Source organism: Esox lucius, chromosome 9 (genome assembly GCF_011004845.1).
Source record: "Esox lucius isolate fEsoLuc1 chromosome 9, fEsoLuc1.pri, whole genome shotgun sequence".
NCBI classification, from domain to species: Eukaryota; Metazoa; Chordata; class Actinopteri; order Esociformes; family Esocidae; genus Esox; species Esox lucius.
Genome location: NC_047577.1, coordinates 2735221 through 2753660, shown reverse-complemented (window position 1 = coordinate 2753660; position 18440 = coordinate 2735221). Strand labels below are relative to the sequence as shown.

The 18440-nt window shown below is 44.1% G+C and overlaps 2 protein-coding genes across 5 annotated transcripts; one reads left to right on the top strand and one right to left on the bottom strand.

Moving 5' to 3' along the window:
* Positions 1–290: 290 nt before the first annotated feature.
* On the bottom strand, positions 291–8037 carry LOC105030245 (zinc finger and SCAN domain-containing protein 2). 2 transcript variants are annotated; one of them, XM_020045058.3, is made up of 5 exons: positions 7633–8037; positions 5088–5178; positions 4327–4917; positions 2953–3575; positions 291–2242 (listed from the first exon to the last, which is right to left on the bottom strand). In XM_020045058.3, exons 3-5 carry the CDS (start codon positions 4862–4864, stop codon positions 1943–1945), a joined length of 1461 nt encoding a protein of 486 aa, XP_019900617.3. In that variant the 5' UTR covers positions 4865–4917; positions 5088–5178; positions 7633–8037; the 3' UTR covers positions 291–1942. The 2 variants fall into 2 exon arrangements, with proteins under 2 accessions (XP_019900617.3, XP_012987758.3); XM_013132304.4 differs by having other exon boundaries at positions 4327–4889.
* LOC105030244 (bifunctional apoptosis regulator) lies at positions 5762–17332 on the top strand. Of its 3 annotated transcripts, none has more exons than XM_029122114.2 (9): positions 5762–5950; positions 10387–10868; positions 11425–11523; positions 11880–11982; positions 13091–13260; positions 13469–13613; positions 14489–14671; positions 14760–14956; positions 15127–17332. In XM_029122114.2, exons 2-9 carry the CDS (start codon positions 10387–10389, stop codon positions 15317–15319), a joined length of 1572 nt encoding a protein of 523 aa, XP_028977947.2. In that variant the 5' UTR covers positions 5762–5950; the 3' UTR covers positions 15320–17332. The 3 variants fall into 3 exon arrangements, with proteins under 3 accessions (XP_028977947.2, XP_028977946.2, XP_028977948.2); XM_029122113.2 differs by lacking the exon at positions 5762–5950 and adding an exon at positions 8180–8331; XM_029122115.2 differs by lacking the exon at positions 5762–5950 and adding an exon at positions 8390–8865.
* Positions 17333–18440: the final 1108 nt, after the last annotated feature.

Below are 18440 nucleotides of genomic sequence, written 5' to 3'. Positions count from 1 at the left end.
AATTTTAACGGCACAAACCAACACAAAAAGAGATCAAACGATTAGGCCTATTTTGCCGGGTTGGGATCCAACTTCACGCAGGTACTTTACCATTACGAAATTCCAGAATAAAAGTAACCAACGTAATACTACGAAAGTATCAAAACCGGTATTTATTTGCGTTTACATTTATGTTATTTCAGCTTTACTCTTCATCAGAGCAACAGTATTGAGTGCATACATTATACATAACATTTCGTTAATATATGAAGAAAAGAAATCTAAACATTAATAAGGACTCATATTTCACATTCCGGTTACAAATCTTTATTAAACACTCAAATAACAACAGACAGGAAATAATACAGTAATTCCTTTACGGTTGGATTTTAAAAAAAAAGTCACGAGGCAGAATGAATTACACTGTAAATGAAAATACACACTAGCAAAGTTCAGCTCTGTTCAGCTGTTCATGGGTATTCACCCAAAAAGCTGCATGCGAAAGGAACAGAACTAACCAACATATAACATCAGCAAGCAACATTATCCAATGATTTCATACAGCCTGGACGATAATGTTGGGGAAACAGTTTTTCTACCCATTGGGTCAACATGTTTTGAAATTAGCAACAGCAGACAAGTAAGAGTGGAGCAGCCATCTTTACATTTTATCCTGTAATAACCACTCATTTTATATCAAGCAACCTTTAGGAGTTACGTGAACATCACAGGCCCAGGTATTACATTTGGTTGTTTAAAGATATTCAGTCATCATCAGTAGCATAATTATACCAAGAACACTGAGAAAATATCTATTTAAAAATACATGGTGGTCCATTACAAACTATGTGCATAGAAACATGTACATACTGAATATATATATGTACATTCATAAAAAATGTCCAGTATGTCATCATTTGACTTTATAATATTTGTCCAAATATTCCTACATCAAAGACCAATGATGTATTCATTAGTCTGGATAATTTCAATAATATATAGGAAATGCCTCACAAAGATACTATTATTGATACATTTAATCAACAGTTCATTTTAGCTGGCAATAGATTTGAAAAATCATCTGTTCTCCCGGTGGGACAGAGCAAGGTGGAGTTCTTGAAATCGTACAGGCTCTCGGAAAACGATGTCAACTGTTTTTTCACCGGTTAGCAGAAAAGCCATGCGTTGCTATTGTTACAAAGAAATCCACTGGGGTGAGTCAGGTTTACTTGCATGTGAAGCACCATTCATTGCTGGTCAGTGGCCTATATTTTCAATTTGACTCTAATCTCCAAAGTTATTCCAAAAGTATGGAAAGCTGCTCATGTTCTGCCAGTTCATAAGGGCGGACACTCCAACAACCCCGGCTTTAATCAGCCAATCTAAATGATTCCGTCTAGCAAAAGACTGTGGAATTATGGGTGAATACAAAGCTACCATCTTTTCCGACTGATAACTGTATTTTGAATATGCACCAATCAAGGTTCAGACCAGGATACAGCACTTGATTGCACCAGCACTGTAACTGATATTACCAGGCCCTTAGATGATAAGCTGAACTGTGTTGCCCTGTTTACTGACCTGTCAAAGACCTTAGACACAGTTGATCATTTCCTTTTAACTAGGAAACGGCTATCATCAGGCCACTGTTAACACACGTTTGTGGTTTTCGGGACTATCTTCGTGAGAGGACAGAGGCTGTAACCGATGTATGTAAAGTTTTATCCAAGGGCTCCAATTTGTGTCCTCTGTTGTTTAAGCTCTGTATAAACGACATTGGTAACACTGAAATACTGTAAAATAATAAATAAAATAAAACCTCCAAGCGTAATAGAAATCCAACTTGGGACATAAATACAAATAAAACAAAACACATGAGAAATGTGGGTTTTAATTTCAATCCTGTTCCCGTAGATCCACCCTCCTGTGGTTTGGAGTGAAAACCCACTGGATTTTAAATACATTACTCTACGATCGCTACTCCACTGCTACTGTGTGAACCCAGGTGGCGCTGAAGGCTCACCTGCCAAACAAAGCCTTTCCCACAGATGTGGCAGACGTACGGTTTCTCTCCGGTGTGGGTGCTCTGGTGGGCCTGCTGACTGCGCAGGTCAGAGAACTTCTTCCCGCACCTGGAGCAGTCGTAGGGTTTCTCCCCGGAGTGAGTCTGCAGGTGAACCTTCAGAGCGTTTGACGTCCCAAATGATTTTTTACACTCTGCACACTGATGCGGTTTGTTCCCTTTGTGAGCCTGCTGATGCACCTGTCAGAGAAATAGGACGGCTGGTTGTAACTTCATGTAACAGGAAGTCTATGGACACGTCTTGTGGATTGTTGACCTGGGAGATTAGTTCAATAAAATTTTTTAAAAAAGTAACATTTATGTCCAATACCTTTTAAACAACTACTACGATTATTGGAGTAATCTAATTGTCCCATTTACAATTCCCTCGTAAAAACGGACAACTTTCTAGTTTAGGCTACTTAATGAACCTTATTAACAAAATGCCTGCGGTAAGTGCTTGGTATAGTTGGTGTCATATTTTTGCTTCTCTCACTTCACACCATCAAAAATAAAATAAGAGCTGATATCAGACATTCTTTAACCTGCTGAATACCCCATTTATATCTGTACATGTGTCTCAATCTATTTATTTGAATTATTTGGTCTTGCATGTGAAAGCCAGGTCATCCTCAAAAATTAGAAATTGTTCTCAACTGACTTGCCTGCACTAACAGACAGTAATGAACAGAACCAACGTGACACCTCATGCTACTGTCACAGACGCCTACTGTTTTATCGCATTTAAACGCCACCTGCAACAACACATTTGGGTAGCTGCAGCCCAGTGTTGTCTAATATCACGTGGCTGTTTGGCGGCACCTACAGGTTGTCTAGCAACTGCATATCAGTGTGACAGATCTAGAAACGTTTGGGATAATTACGTGCGCTAGTAAGATATCTTTACGCACCTTCAGATAGCTTGAACTGGAGTAGTTCTTCCCACACTCTGTGCAGTAATAGTAGTCTACGCCAGCCAGGACTCTTAGAGCTCTCTTCCGCCCCAACGGCGTCAACACCTCCCCTGCAGTCTCCGCATCTATCCCAAATTCAACATCCGCACCCTCGACGTCATGTAGCCGCTGGTGCGTCCTGAGCAGACGTCTCTTGGTGAAGCCCTTCCCGCACACGGAGCAGTAGTGAGGTTTCTCTCCGCTGTGGGTTCTCTGGTGGTCCTTGAGGTGCTGGAGTCTGAGGAAGCTCCGATCGCAGTCGGAGCAGTGGTGTGGTTTCTCTGTGGTGTGAATCATGCGGTGCTTGCTGAGGTTGCGACGACCGCCGAAGGTCTTGCCGCAGTCAGGACAGACATAAGATGGGCGCTCTGTGGCATCGTATGTAATTCGGCACTGTTGTATTTTCCTGTGAGAGTTCAGCTTGGTGCGGCTGTCGAAACTCTTCCCGCAGTCATGGCAGTACAGAACAGTGGACGGAGACCCCTGGGGCTGTTGTGCCTTTTTGTTTTTTTTCTGTTTTCGAGGTTTTTCTGATGCAGATGAGCTCTTCCTGGTGACAAGCAGCTGGTCGCTATTTCCGTCTGTGGGAACAAAATAAATAATATTTGGTCAAATCTGAAGAAATAACCATTCCAACAATTCATGCAACGTGCACCTTATTTGAGATGCATCTCCCTAAGCACATCCTATGCCGTTCTGGTTGTTAACATGCTGCTCGCTCAACCAAGCAGTCAAGACTGGAATCCTTATGCGCCAGATGGCACTCATTCTCTGGATTTCAGCTTGATTGAGCTCACAGACGCCCCACGCCACAAAGTGTCGCTAAAGCGCGATGGGGCAAGGAAACCATATGCGATCACTAATCCCCCAACATGGATGGTACAGGCTAATTTCCCCGCCCACCTTGGGAACCCTGGGTAAATCTAAGAGACAAATTCAAAACCTGATCTATTAACCAAATCACTTAAGGCTCTGCAACCTTAGGGTATACCTTAGGGCTCTGTAGGAATAGGGTATACCTTGGGGCTCTGTAGGAATTGGGTATACCTTGGGGCTCTGTAGGAATTGGGTATACCTTGGGGCTCTGTAGGAATTGGGTATACCTTGGGGCTCTGTAGGAATTGGGTATACCTTGGGGCTCTGTAGGAATAGGGTATACTTTAGGGCTCTGTAGGAATAGGGTATACCTTGGGGCTCTGTAGAAAGAGTATACCTATATATAGGGTATACCTTAGGACTCTAGAAATATGCAATTTCTGGCAATAAAAAGTCTACTGTTTTGTCTTTGTCGAAATTGTATATGGGGTTCATTTAGGATGTTCTTGAACTTACCAGGATGAGTAAAATCCCTGATAGCCTGTTCTTTATTGACTAAACAACCACCCTCCTCCTGGTCTTCTTCTTTGTTGACCAAACAACCACCCTCCTCCTGGTCTTCTTCTTTGTTGACCAAACCACCACCTTCTTCCTGGTCTTCTTCTTTGTTGACCAAACCACCACCTTCTTCCTGGTCTTCTTCTTTGTCGAACAAACCACCACCTTCTACCTGGTCGTCTTCTTTGTTGACCAAACAACCTCCCTCCTCCTGGTCTTCCACTTTTATTTCTTTCTTTACTTTTTTAAATTCCTCTTCAACTTTTACTTCAATAAATTCTACTTTTTCATCTTTCACTTTTACTGTTACTTCTTTTACCATTTCTTCTTCTACTCCTTTTTCTTCTTTAAGTCCATGGACCTTTTCCTCCTGTTCTTCCTCTACTTTGACTATATAATACACTTCTTCCTCCTCCTTTTTGATGATGTGGTTCAGGTGTGTTTGCCGGCAGTCTACTACTTCCAGCTTCAAAAACCTCTTGTTAGGATCTGTCATTTTGGTGTTTGTGGGTAGTTATTATCTGAAAATGTCAGTAGAATCCATTGTATCTACGGATTTGGGTTCAGTAACAGCAAACAGAATAAGAACAATGTAACCATTAGTAAATTATAGATGCTTTTTCAGAGAGTTTACAGTGTCACTGCATTAGCGAACAGCAAGTCCTCCACACTTTCCACAAAAACAATTTTTCAGAGAATCAAATGAAGGCCAAACTTACCGCTTTCAGTCACCTCTGCCTCATCTCCATGGGAGAAGTTACCCAGAGTGCATTGTGGGTTTATGACCTCTGATCTGTACAAGGCTGGTCCCTGTATTTATATCCATAAGAAGATATACCCGTTACGAGGTAAACATCACTGGTAAAATAACACTAACATTGTTACAAAACCACACTCTCTTCTAATTGGTTTACTGAAACACATCATCTCTGCCAATACAGGTTCTGGCCATTCATGTACATAACAGTTCAGACCCTTTCCCATGACACTCCACGTGCACGGACGCATCCTGTGTCTTTTGATCATCAAAATATCTCTAGGACTGGATGGGGGTCCACTTGGCGCTGAATTCCCTGCCCCTCACTACACCTTACACTTAATGCCACCCTGAGCTGATACCCTACTCAATCTTTACATCCTCATATAGACTTCTGACGGATTTTAAAGAAAATTAGCTCGAGTGCCCTGTTACAAGTGTCATTTTGCCAAGCAACAATGCTTATTCAGCTCAGCGAGAGGTTAGATCAAGTTCCAAGCCAAGGTTATAGTCGTTAACGAAAACGAACGAAAAAACGAAAACTAGGTGGGGAAAAAACATTGTCGTTAACTGAAATAAAAATGAGGCATTACAAAAAACGATAACTAACTAAAACTGTAATGTGTGGTTGACAAAACCAACTAAAATAAAATAACAGAGTAAATGTTCTTAGATTTCGTCTTTGTCAATGTCTTTCCTTTTTTAACGCCATTTAAAACACGTATTCGCTGCCTGCTCTCCCTCCGTCACTCACATACACACCCCTCCCCTCCCACCGCGTCTCCATGAGAACGAGGGTTCGACGTTGAAGCAAGTTAGCGAAAGGTTGGTATCTCGTGAACACCTTTACACAATCACACATTAAAAAGTGCCATAAAAATATTTTAAATTCTGAATATAATTTTGTCAGTGTGTTAATGTCTACCCGAGAAGCGATTGCGCCTTCTTTAGAAAGTTAACTAGTCCCAAGTTTGAGGTAAAATGCACTTGGGTTGTCGATGTCAAAACACTATAAGCTGTGATTCAAATATTAAATCATGTTATGTCATTTTTTACTTTTACACTGAATGTTTGCTGCTTCAATCCAGATGAGTAGGCAGAAGGCTATTGTATAAATTTAGAATAGGGTGTGAGAATTGTACAGCTGTGGTATTTGTATAGAGTGTGAATTCTGTTTAGAAGATGTGTAACGTTCGATTTTTGTTACGGCGTGTGGATTTTGTAAGAGGTAACGTTAACGTTAAAGAAATTTCCATGGGGTGTGAATTTGGTAGGGCTCTAGGGTGTTACATGTGTATATTTTGTGAAGGCGTGAACCATATTTAATATAATAAAGTTCTGTGTAACATTATTAACGAAGGAATTATTTTAACTATCCCTTTCAGATACTTTTTTCAAAACATTAAAGCAAATCTACTAAATAGCGATCAGATGGCTAATAACATCATCTGCATTTTGAGTTCTATCTATTTATGCTCTTGGCAAAGGTCATAAAAAAACTAGTGCTAGACATATAAATGTATGATGATTCATGGTTATCACAGGTTTTGAGTGCTAACATCTGTGAATCTGTGCCTTGCTCCAAATATACCTATCATAACACTTTGCCCGTAAACAACATAGAGTTATTATTACACAATACTTTTTCTGACCTTTTTGAATCTTGCCCCTGACAAATAGCCCAATTTACAAAAAAAGACTAAAACTAACACTAAAACTAATAAAAACTAAACTAAAACTAAGCATTTTCAAAAAATAAAAAATAAACTAGCAAACCCACTTTAAAAACTGATTAAAACTAAACTGTACTTGAAAACAAAAAGTCAAAACGAAATAAAAATAAAAACTAATAAAAAATGCAAAACTATAATAACCTTGGTTCAGGCAACCGTTCACTCCCTCACACCTATGTTACCCAGCAACAGGGTCAAACCGGCTTTATCTAGTTCAACAGGATCGTCATGTACTCTAAGTCAAAGGTTGTTTTACAAACAAAGAATAGTACAAGCAGAAGTGCACGTTAAACAGATGCATAAACATGCTCAGTATATACGTGAAGGTATGAGTCTTATCAGTTTTGCATCTTTTAAGGGAGTGGGGGTTAACACACTTGTTTAGAAGTTGCTACAGCCATGGCCCCTACTATTGTAGGGTTAGCACATGGTTTGCTTGGCTTTCTGTCAGCGACGGGCTAAATGAAGCGCAGGACAGTTAGAAATTAGAGAAATTGTGAATAGATTGACATACAAATTGTTAATAGGTTGAATTGATCTATAACAGTACAATTAACAATGAATCTTGGGAACTTCGCAACTTAGACCAATAGCTCCACCCGTGTTCTCAGAGTGGGGTAACACCGAGCGTCATGTATACCCTTACATGGGCAGGCAAAGGTGCACATACTGTATTATACGGCAGCGTGGGTTTGAATCTGCAGTGCCATAACTAGATAAAATATAGATCGTATTGGGATAAAGCTGTTGATTATTAAACAGAAAAAAACGTACCTTTGCAAACGTATGTTTCTTGTAATAATGGAGGTGTTGATCTGTGACTGAATTTGGTGTTCAACAAAGCCGAATCCAGAACTGACACTTTAAAATGTTTTGGATACCCAATGTTACAGCTTCCCCAAGCACAAAGTTTGACATTACTTTCTTTCATATGACAATTCCTGAAAATTCCTCGCATTCCAATCGCCAAAGCTTACAGTTTGACTGAACTTAACAAAGCATGTTACAGAGGTTGTGGCAGGTTACACTCGCACAGCGTAACACTTTTATTTCCCTGAAAACTATGACAACTAAATTATTTCGTGGTACAATGGAGAAGTTTTCTAGAAAATAATTTAACAAGCAGTCAGTCAACCAGAGTTGACAGATGCTACATCCGGGGGGGAAAAATAACTTTGACCTGGAAATAGATGTACATTTTTTCGTTTCAAAATAATAGTTTCAATATGACCACAGTGGAAATCCACCAATCACAATATAGTTAAACGGAACGCAACAAATGAGGAGCAAGAACACCGTTGTTTAGCTCACCGATGACCACTGTATCAACGCGTGACACAAGTACGAGTTGCTGATCAGAAAATGTCGAGCGGTTTTATTACAGCAAAACTAGCATAAATAAAACTTCGGAAAATCCTCCATTCCAAGGTGATGTGAACTTCCAGCATAGTTGCCACGGACGTTATTGCTGAGGTAAGACAGTGTCTACACCTGACAGTTGTTTGGTACATGTATAGCTAGTTTACTAGTTAGCTTTTTAACGTTGTTCTTAACGTCTGACGAGCCAATCCAGTTGCTGTACAGTAATTTGGTTAATCTAGCCATAATACTTATTAATACCATCTGTAAAGATTCCTCTGACCTCTTTCCTTGTTCGACTATAGATACTTTTTTTGTCTTCAGTTTAGTTTATCTTCCACACAGGGTCTTAGGCATATGTTTAGTGTTTGCGGGCACCTGCGAGAATTTCTGCTTCCTGGTTGCTAACTGTCTTTTAGCTAACCAAACTATATTGCTGTCTCAACGTCCAGATATTAAAACTGAAGTTAGAAAGACACATGAATGGGTCCATGCCGTGGTAGCGTTATAACTGACTGTATTAACAATAGCATACCTTATAATAACTCTAAATCAGACGGATAGATTAGGGTAATAACTTATTGAAGACCGCAAATTGCACAGCAGCGCCATATAGTGCGCCATTCGAATTGCCATTTACCTCTCCAGGTTAGTCACATTCAGATACAATTAAATAAATATGTATGTAGTTTTTAGAGGTTGAAACATTTGACCCCCATTATTACTGTAGTTTTCAATCTGGCTTTTTTAGAAAGACACTGTGTTTTAAGTACAGGCCAGGGGTCCGAATAGGTTTCGAAAGACAGATCTAAAATGCTGACAAAGGGCATTGGTCAGAACTTTTCTTTACCCTACAACAGTAAAAGTGCGTCAGTGCTGTTTCTGTTTTAATTCCACTGCCCTGTGAAGAGCACCAGTTTTGTTTTTGGTTTCGCGTTTAGTCCCATATAAGAGGGTGAAGTGATGGATGAATCAGACTTTCAGTTTGTAGACGTCCACTGTGCTTTTGTAGCATCTTGGCGGTTCTATGGTCTATGAGGCCTAGCCTGTAGCACAGCACTGGTAAGACACAACCTTTTTCTACAGCAATCGTCACAGTGAGCTTTTACAGATACCCAGCTTAAGATAGGTGTTAAGTTCAAGGTCCATCCAGTATACCAACTACATGGACTCAGTGGTTGTGCAGTATACACAGTGGTTGTGCAGTATACACAGTGGTTGTGCAGTATACACAGTGGTTGTGCAGTATACACAGTGGTTGTGCAGTATACACAGTGGTTGTGCAGTATACACAGTGGTTGTGCAGTATACACAGTGGATGTGCAGTATACACAGTGGATGTGCAGTATACACAGTGGATGTGCAGTATACACAGTGGTTGTGCAGTATACACAGTGGTTGTGCAGTATACACAGTGGTTGTGCAGTATACACAGTGGTTGTGCAGTATACACAGCGGATGTGCAGTATACACAGCGGATGTGCAGTATACACAGCGGATGTGCAGTATACACAGCGGATGTGCAGTATGGTTAGGGTTAGGATGTGCAGTATACACAGCGGATGTGCAGTATGGTTAGGGTTAGGATGTGCAGTATACACAGCGGATGTGCAGTATGGTTAGGGTTAGGATGTGCAGTATACACAGCGGATGTGCAGTATGGTTAGGGTTAGGATGTGCAGTATGGTTAGGGTTAGGATGTGCAGTATGGTTAGGGTTAGGATGTGCAGTATACACAGCGGATGTGCAGTATGGTTAGGGTTAGGATGTGCAGTATACACAGCGGATGTGCAGTATGGTTAGGGTTAGGATGTGCAGTATGGTTAGGGTTAGGATGTGCAGTATGGTTAGGGTTAGGATGTGCAGTATACACAGCGGATGTGCAGTATGGTTAGGGTTAGGATGTGCAGTATACACAGCGGATGTGCAGTATACACAGCGGATGTGCAGTATACACAGCGGATGTGCAGTATACACAGCGGATATGCAGTATGGTTAGGGTTAGGATGTGCAGTATACACGTTCTTTCTCTTTAACCCTGTAACATTCTCAGCCTCTTAGACATTTTGGGTGAATGTATTTTCGTTGTCTTGTCACTGAACTACATGTGACCCTCACAGGACCTCTCACTCTTTTTTTTCTTTCTCCCACTTTTCCCCCTGACCCCAGATGATCTGGCAGGACACCCAGCCAATGAAGGCAGACGATGACGCCAACAGCTCCGCCCCACACCTTCTCCCTGCTCTCTCCGAAACCGTGATGCCTCCTCCCGCGGCCTCCCACCCTCCACCGTCAGCCTCCGGCCCGCCTCCCCCAACCTCCAACTCTTCCTCCTCCCCGCCTCCCCCAACCTCCAACTCTTCCTCCTCCCCGCCTCCCCCAACCTCCAACTCTTCCTCCTCCCCGCCTCCCCCAACCTCCAACTCTTCCTCCTCCCCACGCCTCCGGTCGTCCGCCAGCCCCCTCATCTCCGAGGACCAGTTTGCCTGCCACTGTTGCTACGACATCCTGGTCAACCCGACGACGCTGAACTGTGGTCATAGTTTCTGTCGTCACTGCCTGGCTCTGTGGTGGGAATCCAGTAGGAAGACTGAGTGTCCCGAGTGCCGGGAGAAGTGGGAGGGATTCCCCAAAGTCAACATCCTACTGAGGTGAGGTCTTCACTGGTACCGCCGCTCACAAACTGTGCCCCCTTCTCTGATAATCCCTAAATGTAACCCTTAATCCCTAAATGTAACCCTTAATCCCTAAATGTAACCCTTAATGCCTAAACCTAACCCTTAATCCCTAAACCTAACCATTAATGCCTAAACTTAACCCTAATTCTAAACTTCTCCTTAGAGTTCTACCTACTCCGCACTTGTACACTTGCTGACTTATTTTGCTACTTGCTTTTTTGCTTGCATGCAGCAGGTCATTTCATGAAATATTTTGGGAGGCACTCATGTATTGTTACATTACCAACATTTTGAGAATTGAAGTGCCAACATGGCGGTGTCTTTTGTAAAACCTGTTTACAGCTCTGGGTCTTGTTGGCAGGATCGTATTCTACTGTGTTTGTTTTTCCACAATGCCCTTATATTGATAAAGTACTGAAGACAGTCAACGTTGTATTGAGGTATTCATGGTAACACAACACGACGGTTTAAGATATTTTTACTACCCTCCATGTCCCCAGTGTGTGACTCCCTCCCTCTCCCCTCTCAGGGACGCTGTAGAGAGGCTGTTTCAGGACGTTGTGGAGAGGCGCAGAGCAGAGATCCATGGGAACCCCAAAACCTCCCAGTGCCTGCTGGCCTTTCAGAGGTATGATGCCGACTAGGTCTTTACCATCGTAATGCACTTCTTATTTAGGTGAAATTCTGGCCATATAGGGATCACTGACCGTTAAACGCATTTCTAGGTTGACAGGTCTCTGTGTGCATTTGTGCTCCTGTCTCTGTGCTCCTGTCTCTGTGCTCCTGTCTCTGTGCTCCTGTCTCTGTGCTCCTGTCTCTGTGCTCCTGTCTCTGTGCTCCTGTCTCTGTGCTCCTGTCTGTCACCTGTCTCTGTGCTCCTGTCTGTCACCTGTCTCTGTGCTCCTGTCTCTGTGCTCCTGTCTCTGTGCTCCTGTCTCTGTGCTCCTGTCTGTCACCTGTCTCTGTGCTCCTGTCTCTCTCTAGGTATGGAGATGAGCAGATTGCCCGGGGACCCACCAGAAATAGCCCTCGCAGGGGGGCAGGAGGCTTCTTCTCTGGAGTCCTCACAGCTCTGACATGTGTTGCGGTAAGAGTGTCTGTCTGTGTGCTTCTGTCAGTTGGTTAATTCAGAATGTTTCGCAACTACTACAGGATCCCCACCCAACCCAACCGCACATTGACCGTATAATTCAACTACTACAGGATTCCCACCCAACCCAACCGCACATTGACCGTAGAATTCAACTACTACAGGATCCCCACCCAACCCAACCGCACATTGACCGTAGAATTCAACTACTACAGGATCCCAACCCAACCGCATATTGACCGTAGAATTCAACTACTACAGGATCCCAACCCAACCGCACATTGACCGTAGAATTCAACTACTACAGGATCCCAACCCAACCGCACATTGACCGTAGAATTCAACTACTACAGAACCCCAACCCAACCTCACATTGACCGTAGAATTCAACTACTACAGAACCTCAACCCAACCTCACATTGACCGTAGAATTCAACTACCACAGAACCCCAACCCAACCTCACATTGACCGTAGAATTCAACTTCTACAGGACCCCAACCCAACCTCACATTGACTGTAGAATTCAACTTCTACAGGATCCCCACCCAACCCAACCGCACATTGACCGTAGAATTCAACTACTACAGGACCCCAACCCAACCTCACACTGACCGTAGAATTCAACTACTACAGAACCCCAACCCAACCTCACACTGACCGTAGAATTCAACTTCTACAGGACCCCAACCCAACCTCACATTGACCATGGAATTCATCATTTGTTTTTGATGCAAACATTTACATGTGAAGTGTTTTCTGTCTCCCATTCATGTACTGCTGCAGCATGGAAATCCTGCCCACTGCTCTATAGGGAAAACGTCTCCTTTATTTTCATGTAGGATGAAGCCGTTTTTTAATAAATGTCATTGCAGGGCAAATCTATTAAAACACCAATGGTTGTCCTTCAACCTGTCTGTCTGTCGGTCTCCAACCTGTCTGTCTGTCTGTCGGTCTCCAACCTGTCTGTCTGTCTGTCGGTCTCCAACCTGTCTGTCTGTCTGTCGGTCTCCAACCTGTCTGTCTGTCTCCAACCTGTCTGTCTGTCTGTCGGTCTCTAACATGTCTGTCTGTCTGTCGGTCTCCAACCTGTCTGTCTCCTTACAGGTGGTTCTTTTGGTGTATCACTGGTCAAGTGGGGATGGAGTCCATGACCTTCTGGTCAGTAAACCAGTGTCAAAATGGACCCCGGAGGAAGTTCTGTTTTGGCTGGAGAACCTCGGTGCCTGGGCCTCCCTCTACAAGGATCCCTTCCTACAAGAGAACGTCAATGGGAGGTACAATCTCTTCCTCTATGGACACGCCATCCTTCTTTATTTTCCCGTCTCTGCCTGATTGTCACGGCTTCTGTGCTCTCTCTGTATTTCTCTCTCTCTCTCTGTATTTCTCTCTCTCTCTCTGTATTTCTCTCTCTCTCTCTGTATTTCTCTCTCTCTCTCTGTATTTCTCTCTCTCTCTCTGTATTTCTCTCTGTCCGTCTGTCAGGTTGCTGTTGATGCTGGGGGATGAGGAGCTGACACGTCATCCGTACAACATAGAGAACCTCACCCACAGGAGAGCGATTCTCGCCGAACTGGACCGGGTCAAAGAGCTTGGCGTCAAACCGCCTCAGAACCTCTGGGAGTACAAGGTCTGGATGCCAACTGGCACCCTCTTCCCCAGCTAGTGCACTACATTTGACCAGGGTCTACACGTGTAGTGCACTACATTTGACCAGGGTCTACACGTGTAGTGCACTACATTTGACCAGGGTCTACACGTGTAGTGCACTACATTTGACCAGGGTCTACACGTGTAGTGCACTACATTTGACCAGGGTCTACACGTGTAGTGCACTACATTTGACCAGGGTCTACACGTGTAGTGCACTACATTTGACCAGGGTCTACACGTGTAGTGCACTACATTTGACCAGGGTCTACACGTGTAGTGCACTACATTTGACCAGGGTCTACACGTGTAGTGCACTACATTTGACCAGGGTCTACACGTGTAGTGCACTACATTTGACCAGGGTCTACACGTGTAGTGCACTACATTTGACCAGGGTCTACACGTGTAGTGCACTACATTTGACCAGGGTCTACACGTGTAGTGCACTACATTTGACCAGGGTCTACAGGTGTAGTGCACTGCATTTGACCAGGGTCTACAGGTGTAGTGCACTGCATTTGACCAGGGTCTACAGGTGTAGTGCACTGCATTTGACCAGGGTCTACAGGTGTAGTGCACTGCATTTGACCAGGGTCTACAGGTGTAGTGCACTGCATTTGACCAGGGTCTACAGGTGTAGTGCACTACATTTGACCAGGGTCTACAGGTGTAGTGCACTACATTTGACCAGGGTCTACAGGTGTAGTGCACTACATTTGACCAGGGTCTACAGGTGTAGTGCACTACATTTGACCAGGGTCTACACGTGTAGTGCACTACATTTGACCAGGGTCTATGTAGTATCACTCTGTGGTCTGACTCCTCCCCCATCCCCACCTCCCGCCCCCACAGGCGGTGAATGCGGGTAAATCTCTGTTCCTGCTCTACTCTCTGAAGAGTTCCCCTCGCCTCACCATGCTGTACCTGTACCTGTTTGACTACTCCGAAACCTTCCTCCCCTTCCTGCACACCTGCTGCCCCCCCTTCTCACCCGCCAGCCAGCCAATGGAAGACGGCCTCCTGCCCAACAACCAGGTACCGGTGGACGTGATTGGTCGGTTTGGGGACTTTGTTTTATCCTTCCCCTTTACTCACACAGCCCCGCCCTCTGTCTGTTCCCCAGGTACATCCCACCTGGCACCAGTGGGCGGAGTTCTTGGTGAAGTACCTCCTCCTTCCGTACCAGCTGATTGCGGAGTTTGCGTGGGATTGGCTGTCTGTTCACTACTGGACATCGCGGTTCATCATTGTCAATGCAGTTCTGCTGTCTGTCCTGGAGGGCTGTGCCCTGTGGAGGCTGTACAGCAGAGCGGCGATCAGGTACTGCCTGCCTGTCCATCACCTTGTCTCCTCACATTGACACCCAAGTTGCACGGTCAAGGTTCAAACCTAGACTTTGGCGGACGCCTCAGTGCCCTCAACATTCACCGTCCTTTCGTTTCCACCAGTGTTGTCAACAAGAATCCGCTTCTCTCTCCCGTCTCCCACAGGAGCCTTCCTCAGAAGATGTGGGGTCACTTCTGGAGGATGTTCTCCCAGGGCTTCGCCTTCGCTCTGTTCTGGCCGGTGACCCCCCAGTTTGTGTGTAACTGCCTGTTCTACTGGGCTCTCTACTTCAACCCCATCATCAACATCGACCTGGTGGTGCAGCAGGTCTTGCACCCTGATACCCAAGTGCCGTGAGGGGGGTGGGGGGGGGCACCCCTTTCCCTGGCCAAGTGCCCTTCTGCTCGGAACCAGTGCGCCCCCCAGGGAACAGGGTGTCCGAGTCCCAGGAAGACTGGTCAGAACATCAGCTAGTGCACACCTGAGCCGCGAAGGTCTCCCGGCGCCTCTCCGTCTTCTGTTGTCTCACGTCAGATGGCGACGAACGTGGAGCCGTTTCCCGGGACAACGGGGAGACGTTTTTCCGTCTCGCCGAATGCGGAAGTCTTCCCTTGAAAGCGTCGATTCTGATTCGTCAGCCGGACTGTGGTCTGGGAATACTGGAAACCTTTCTCCGTGACTCTACAGAACGTCGCCGTTGTGCCCGGCTGTTTTAGTTGCGACGCCATTCCCTCGTCGTTTTGTCATTCTGTAGCCAAGCTTATCCCGTGGGCGCCGGCTGGTCATCGGACGCGTCGGTGCTGACCCGCTTTGCTATCTGACGTGAGACAACGCCATAAACCCAGCATAATGCACCTCATTAGAGCGGCACTCACGCTGATCCACAGCGTTTCTGTTAAAGGTCAGGCAATAGGGTGCCCCTTGGGGACACGCCCCCTGACCCCACCTGATGTGTCCAAAAGGTGTGGCTGAGTTAAAGTGTGTGTGCGTGCACGGCTCACTCTGGATTCTCCAGCCACACGGCGGCTCGTCGGGACTCCGGATGGACCTCCACGGACGCCAACACCTGATGTCTTAATGCTTACGCCCCCCCCCAAACGCCCCCCCTGTTCTGGGTGGCGGCAGTGCCCTGTGGGGATGGTGGGGCGCAGATAGGTTCTTTATTATTAACTGAGAGGGTAGTTTCTCTCTTCTGAAGTCTTAACTGCCTGGTGTGTATTTAATAAGGGAGGGGGCTCTGAGGCTACAGTCATTCACATTGAAGGGAAGAAGCTGTGTGTCTGTGTTGGTTTGTGCTAGCCAAGCATTTGCTGTTGGAACCTCATAGTACGCGACTTAATGAGTTCACCCCAGGCCTAGTTTTTCTGAAGTCTACGTCTTAACTATCAAATTGAATTAAATCTCATGGATAAAGTTCAGGCAGATGGCCGGTTGAAGACTGGACCCTGGTCTGGTTTCCATGTTGTTGAGGAACTAGTCCAACAGAGGTCTTGGGTTGTTCTGAGGGAATGCAAATGCCTTCTTTTCACAAGGACCTTGTCTATGGATTGATTTTAAGAGTTCATTTTATATATATTTACGAACTTTTGGTTTCAAATGATTACAGATAATAAGGAAACATGTTCTACTTACTGCGATTGGATGGAAGTTAAACACGATGATATCCTGCTGTTTTCATTTTCAGGAAGTAACGAGGTGTGCGTCCTAAATGTCAGTCCCTTTCCAGTGCACTAGTTTGTTCAGGGTTCTGTGTGTGAGCCCTAAGGCTGTAGTCCATAGCAGTGAAACATAGGTTGCCACTCAGGACGCACACTAAGATTTTTGTTTAGTTTTTTTACCATAAAAGGGCTTCACCTTGATTGGTCCTTGTGTAAATGATAGTTTGGTGGATGATGCTTCTGTGATAAATTTTCCTTTTAGTTTTTTTGCGAAGAGATTCTTTATTTGGTATTCTGTTCAAATTGGGCCTCCAGGTTGGTTGCCAGTAATTTCACTATTGAACATTAAATTTGTTTTTTTTCTGCTTTAAACATTTGCACTTAAAGGTATTTCAACCGTTTGTTCGTCCTCTCTGGGTGAACACTGTCAGTGTGGGAAACGGCCCCTATTCCCTAAATAGTGCACCTGGGCACAAGGCTCTGATCACAAGAAGTGTGCTATCAAGTTAAAGGGGTGCCATTGGGAACACACACCAAGTTATGTGCTGGAATTGATGAATGAGGTGTAAAAGTGGTGTAATGTCCCTTTAAACTGGACTAACTGCTCCAGTTATACTGTGATTCCTTGCAATGCATTGTCTGGGTCCTTCTGATTTCTGACAGAAAATGAAGACTAACGAACAAACAAATTAATAAAAAATATTTTTCATCATTCTGTGTTGTTGTAAATGTCTTTTTCCTTGTGGGCCTGCTGTTAAAACCAAATGATTGTTTCCATTATGTGTTTTAGTTCTGATAAAATGTTTAAATTGCAGGTGCGTCTTGATCAGAAGTAATCCACTTAATGGAGAATATGATACCAGGCTCTGATTTAGATGTATTACACCATGTGTAGTGCAGGGATATTCAACTCTGGTCCTGGAGGGCTGAAACACTTCTGGCTTTCCTCATCTCCATCCATTCAGGGTCTTATTCAGAACTGGTCATTCAATTAACTACCAGGCAGGGAAAAAAACATGGACCGGACTTCATTGGATGTAGGGAATAAGACACTATTCAGGACGGACACCAACTACAATGTACATCATGGTTTGTTGAGCTGCTGTTAAAATAATTTTTCATATTTAACATGTTATGTCATTCATGAGACACGCCATTAAATAAAATACCTTAGAATTGTATTTGGCAGTATGCAAAATGATAAGGGTCTTCATTACACACATGGAGAAAACCTTAAGTTACTTGTGTAGCATTGATAAGCACCACACGTGGTGTGTTCATATCCACATGTAAGGCTTGTAAAGTATATTTTCACAACGGACCCAGACTTCTCTGCCTCGTTGTACCTGGTGGTAATACTAGGCCCTCATGGGCTCGCAAAGTTTAAAAAAATATTTTAATTATTTTAAATAAGCGACTTTTATTATGAAGGTGAAGCCAGGAAAGGCCAACAATTCCTCCTATAGCCAGTTTATTACGTGCTCCCGTTTCCCCAGTCCTCTTTCTGAGAACCCATGGGAAGAGAGACTTTTGGCGAGGAGAGAAAGCCAGAAATGAAATTGAGAAACTCTATTTAGTCTTCGATTTTAGAAGTCTTGTATAGTCCAATGACACCATCTCAAATTCTGATTCCACAGACCACCAACGTTGAAACAAAAATAAGATTTTTGGTCTGGGCTTCAAGTTGGTTATAAAATAAATGTTTACTGTTGAAATTGGGGGTTTATGATTCAGGGTTTATCATTCAGGGTTTATGAATGATCGCTGCTTGCGTGAAACTGTCAAGCAAACATCCCACGTACGTGCGAATAGCGCCTTTT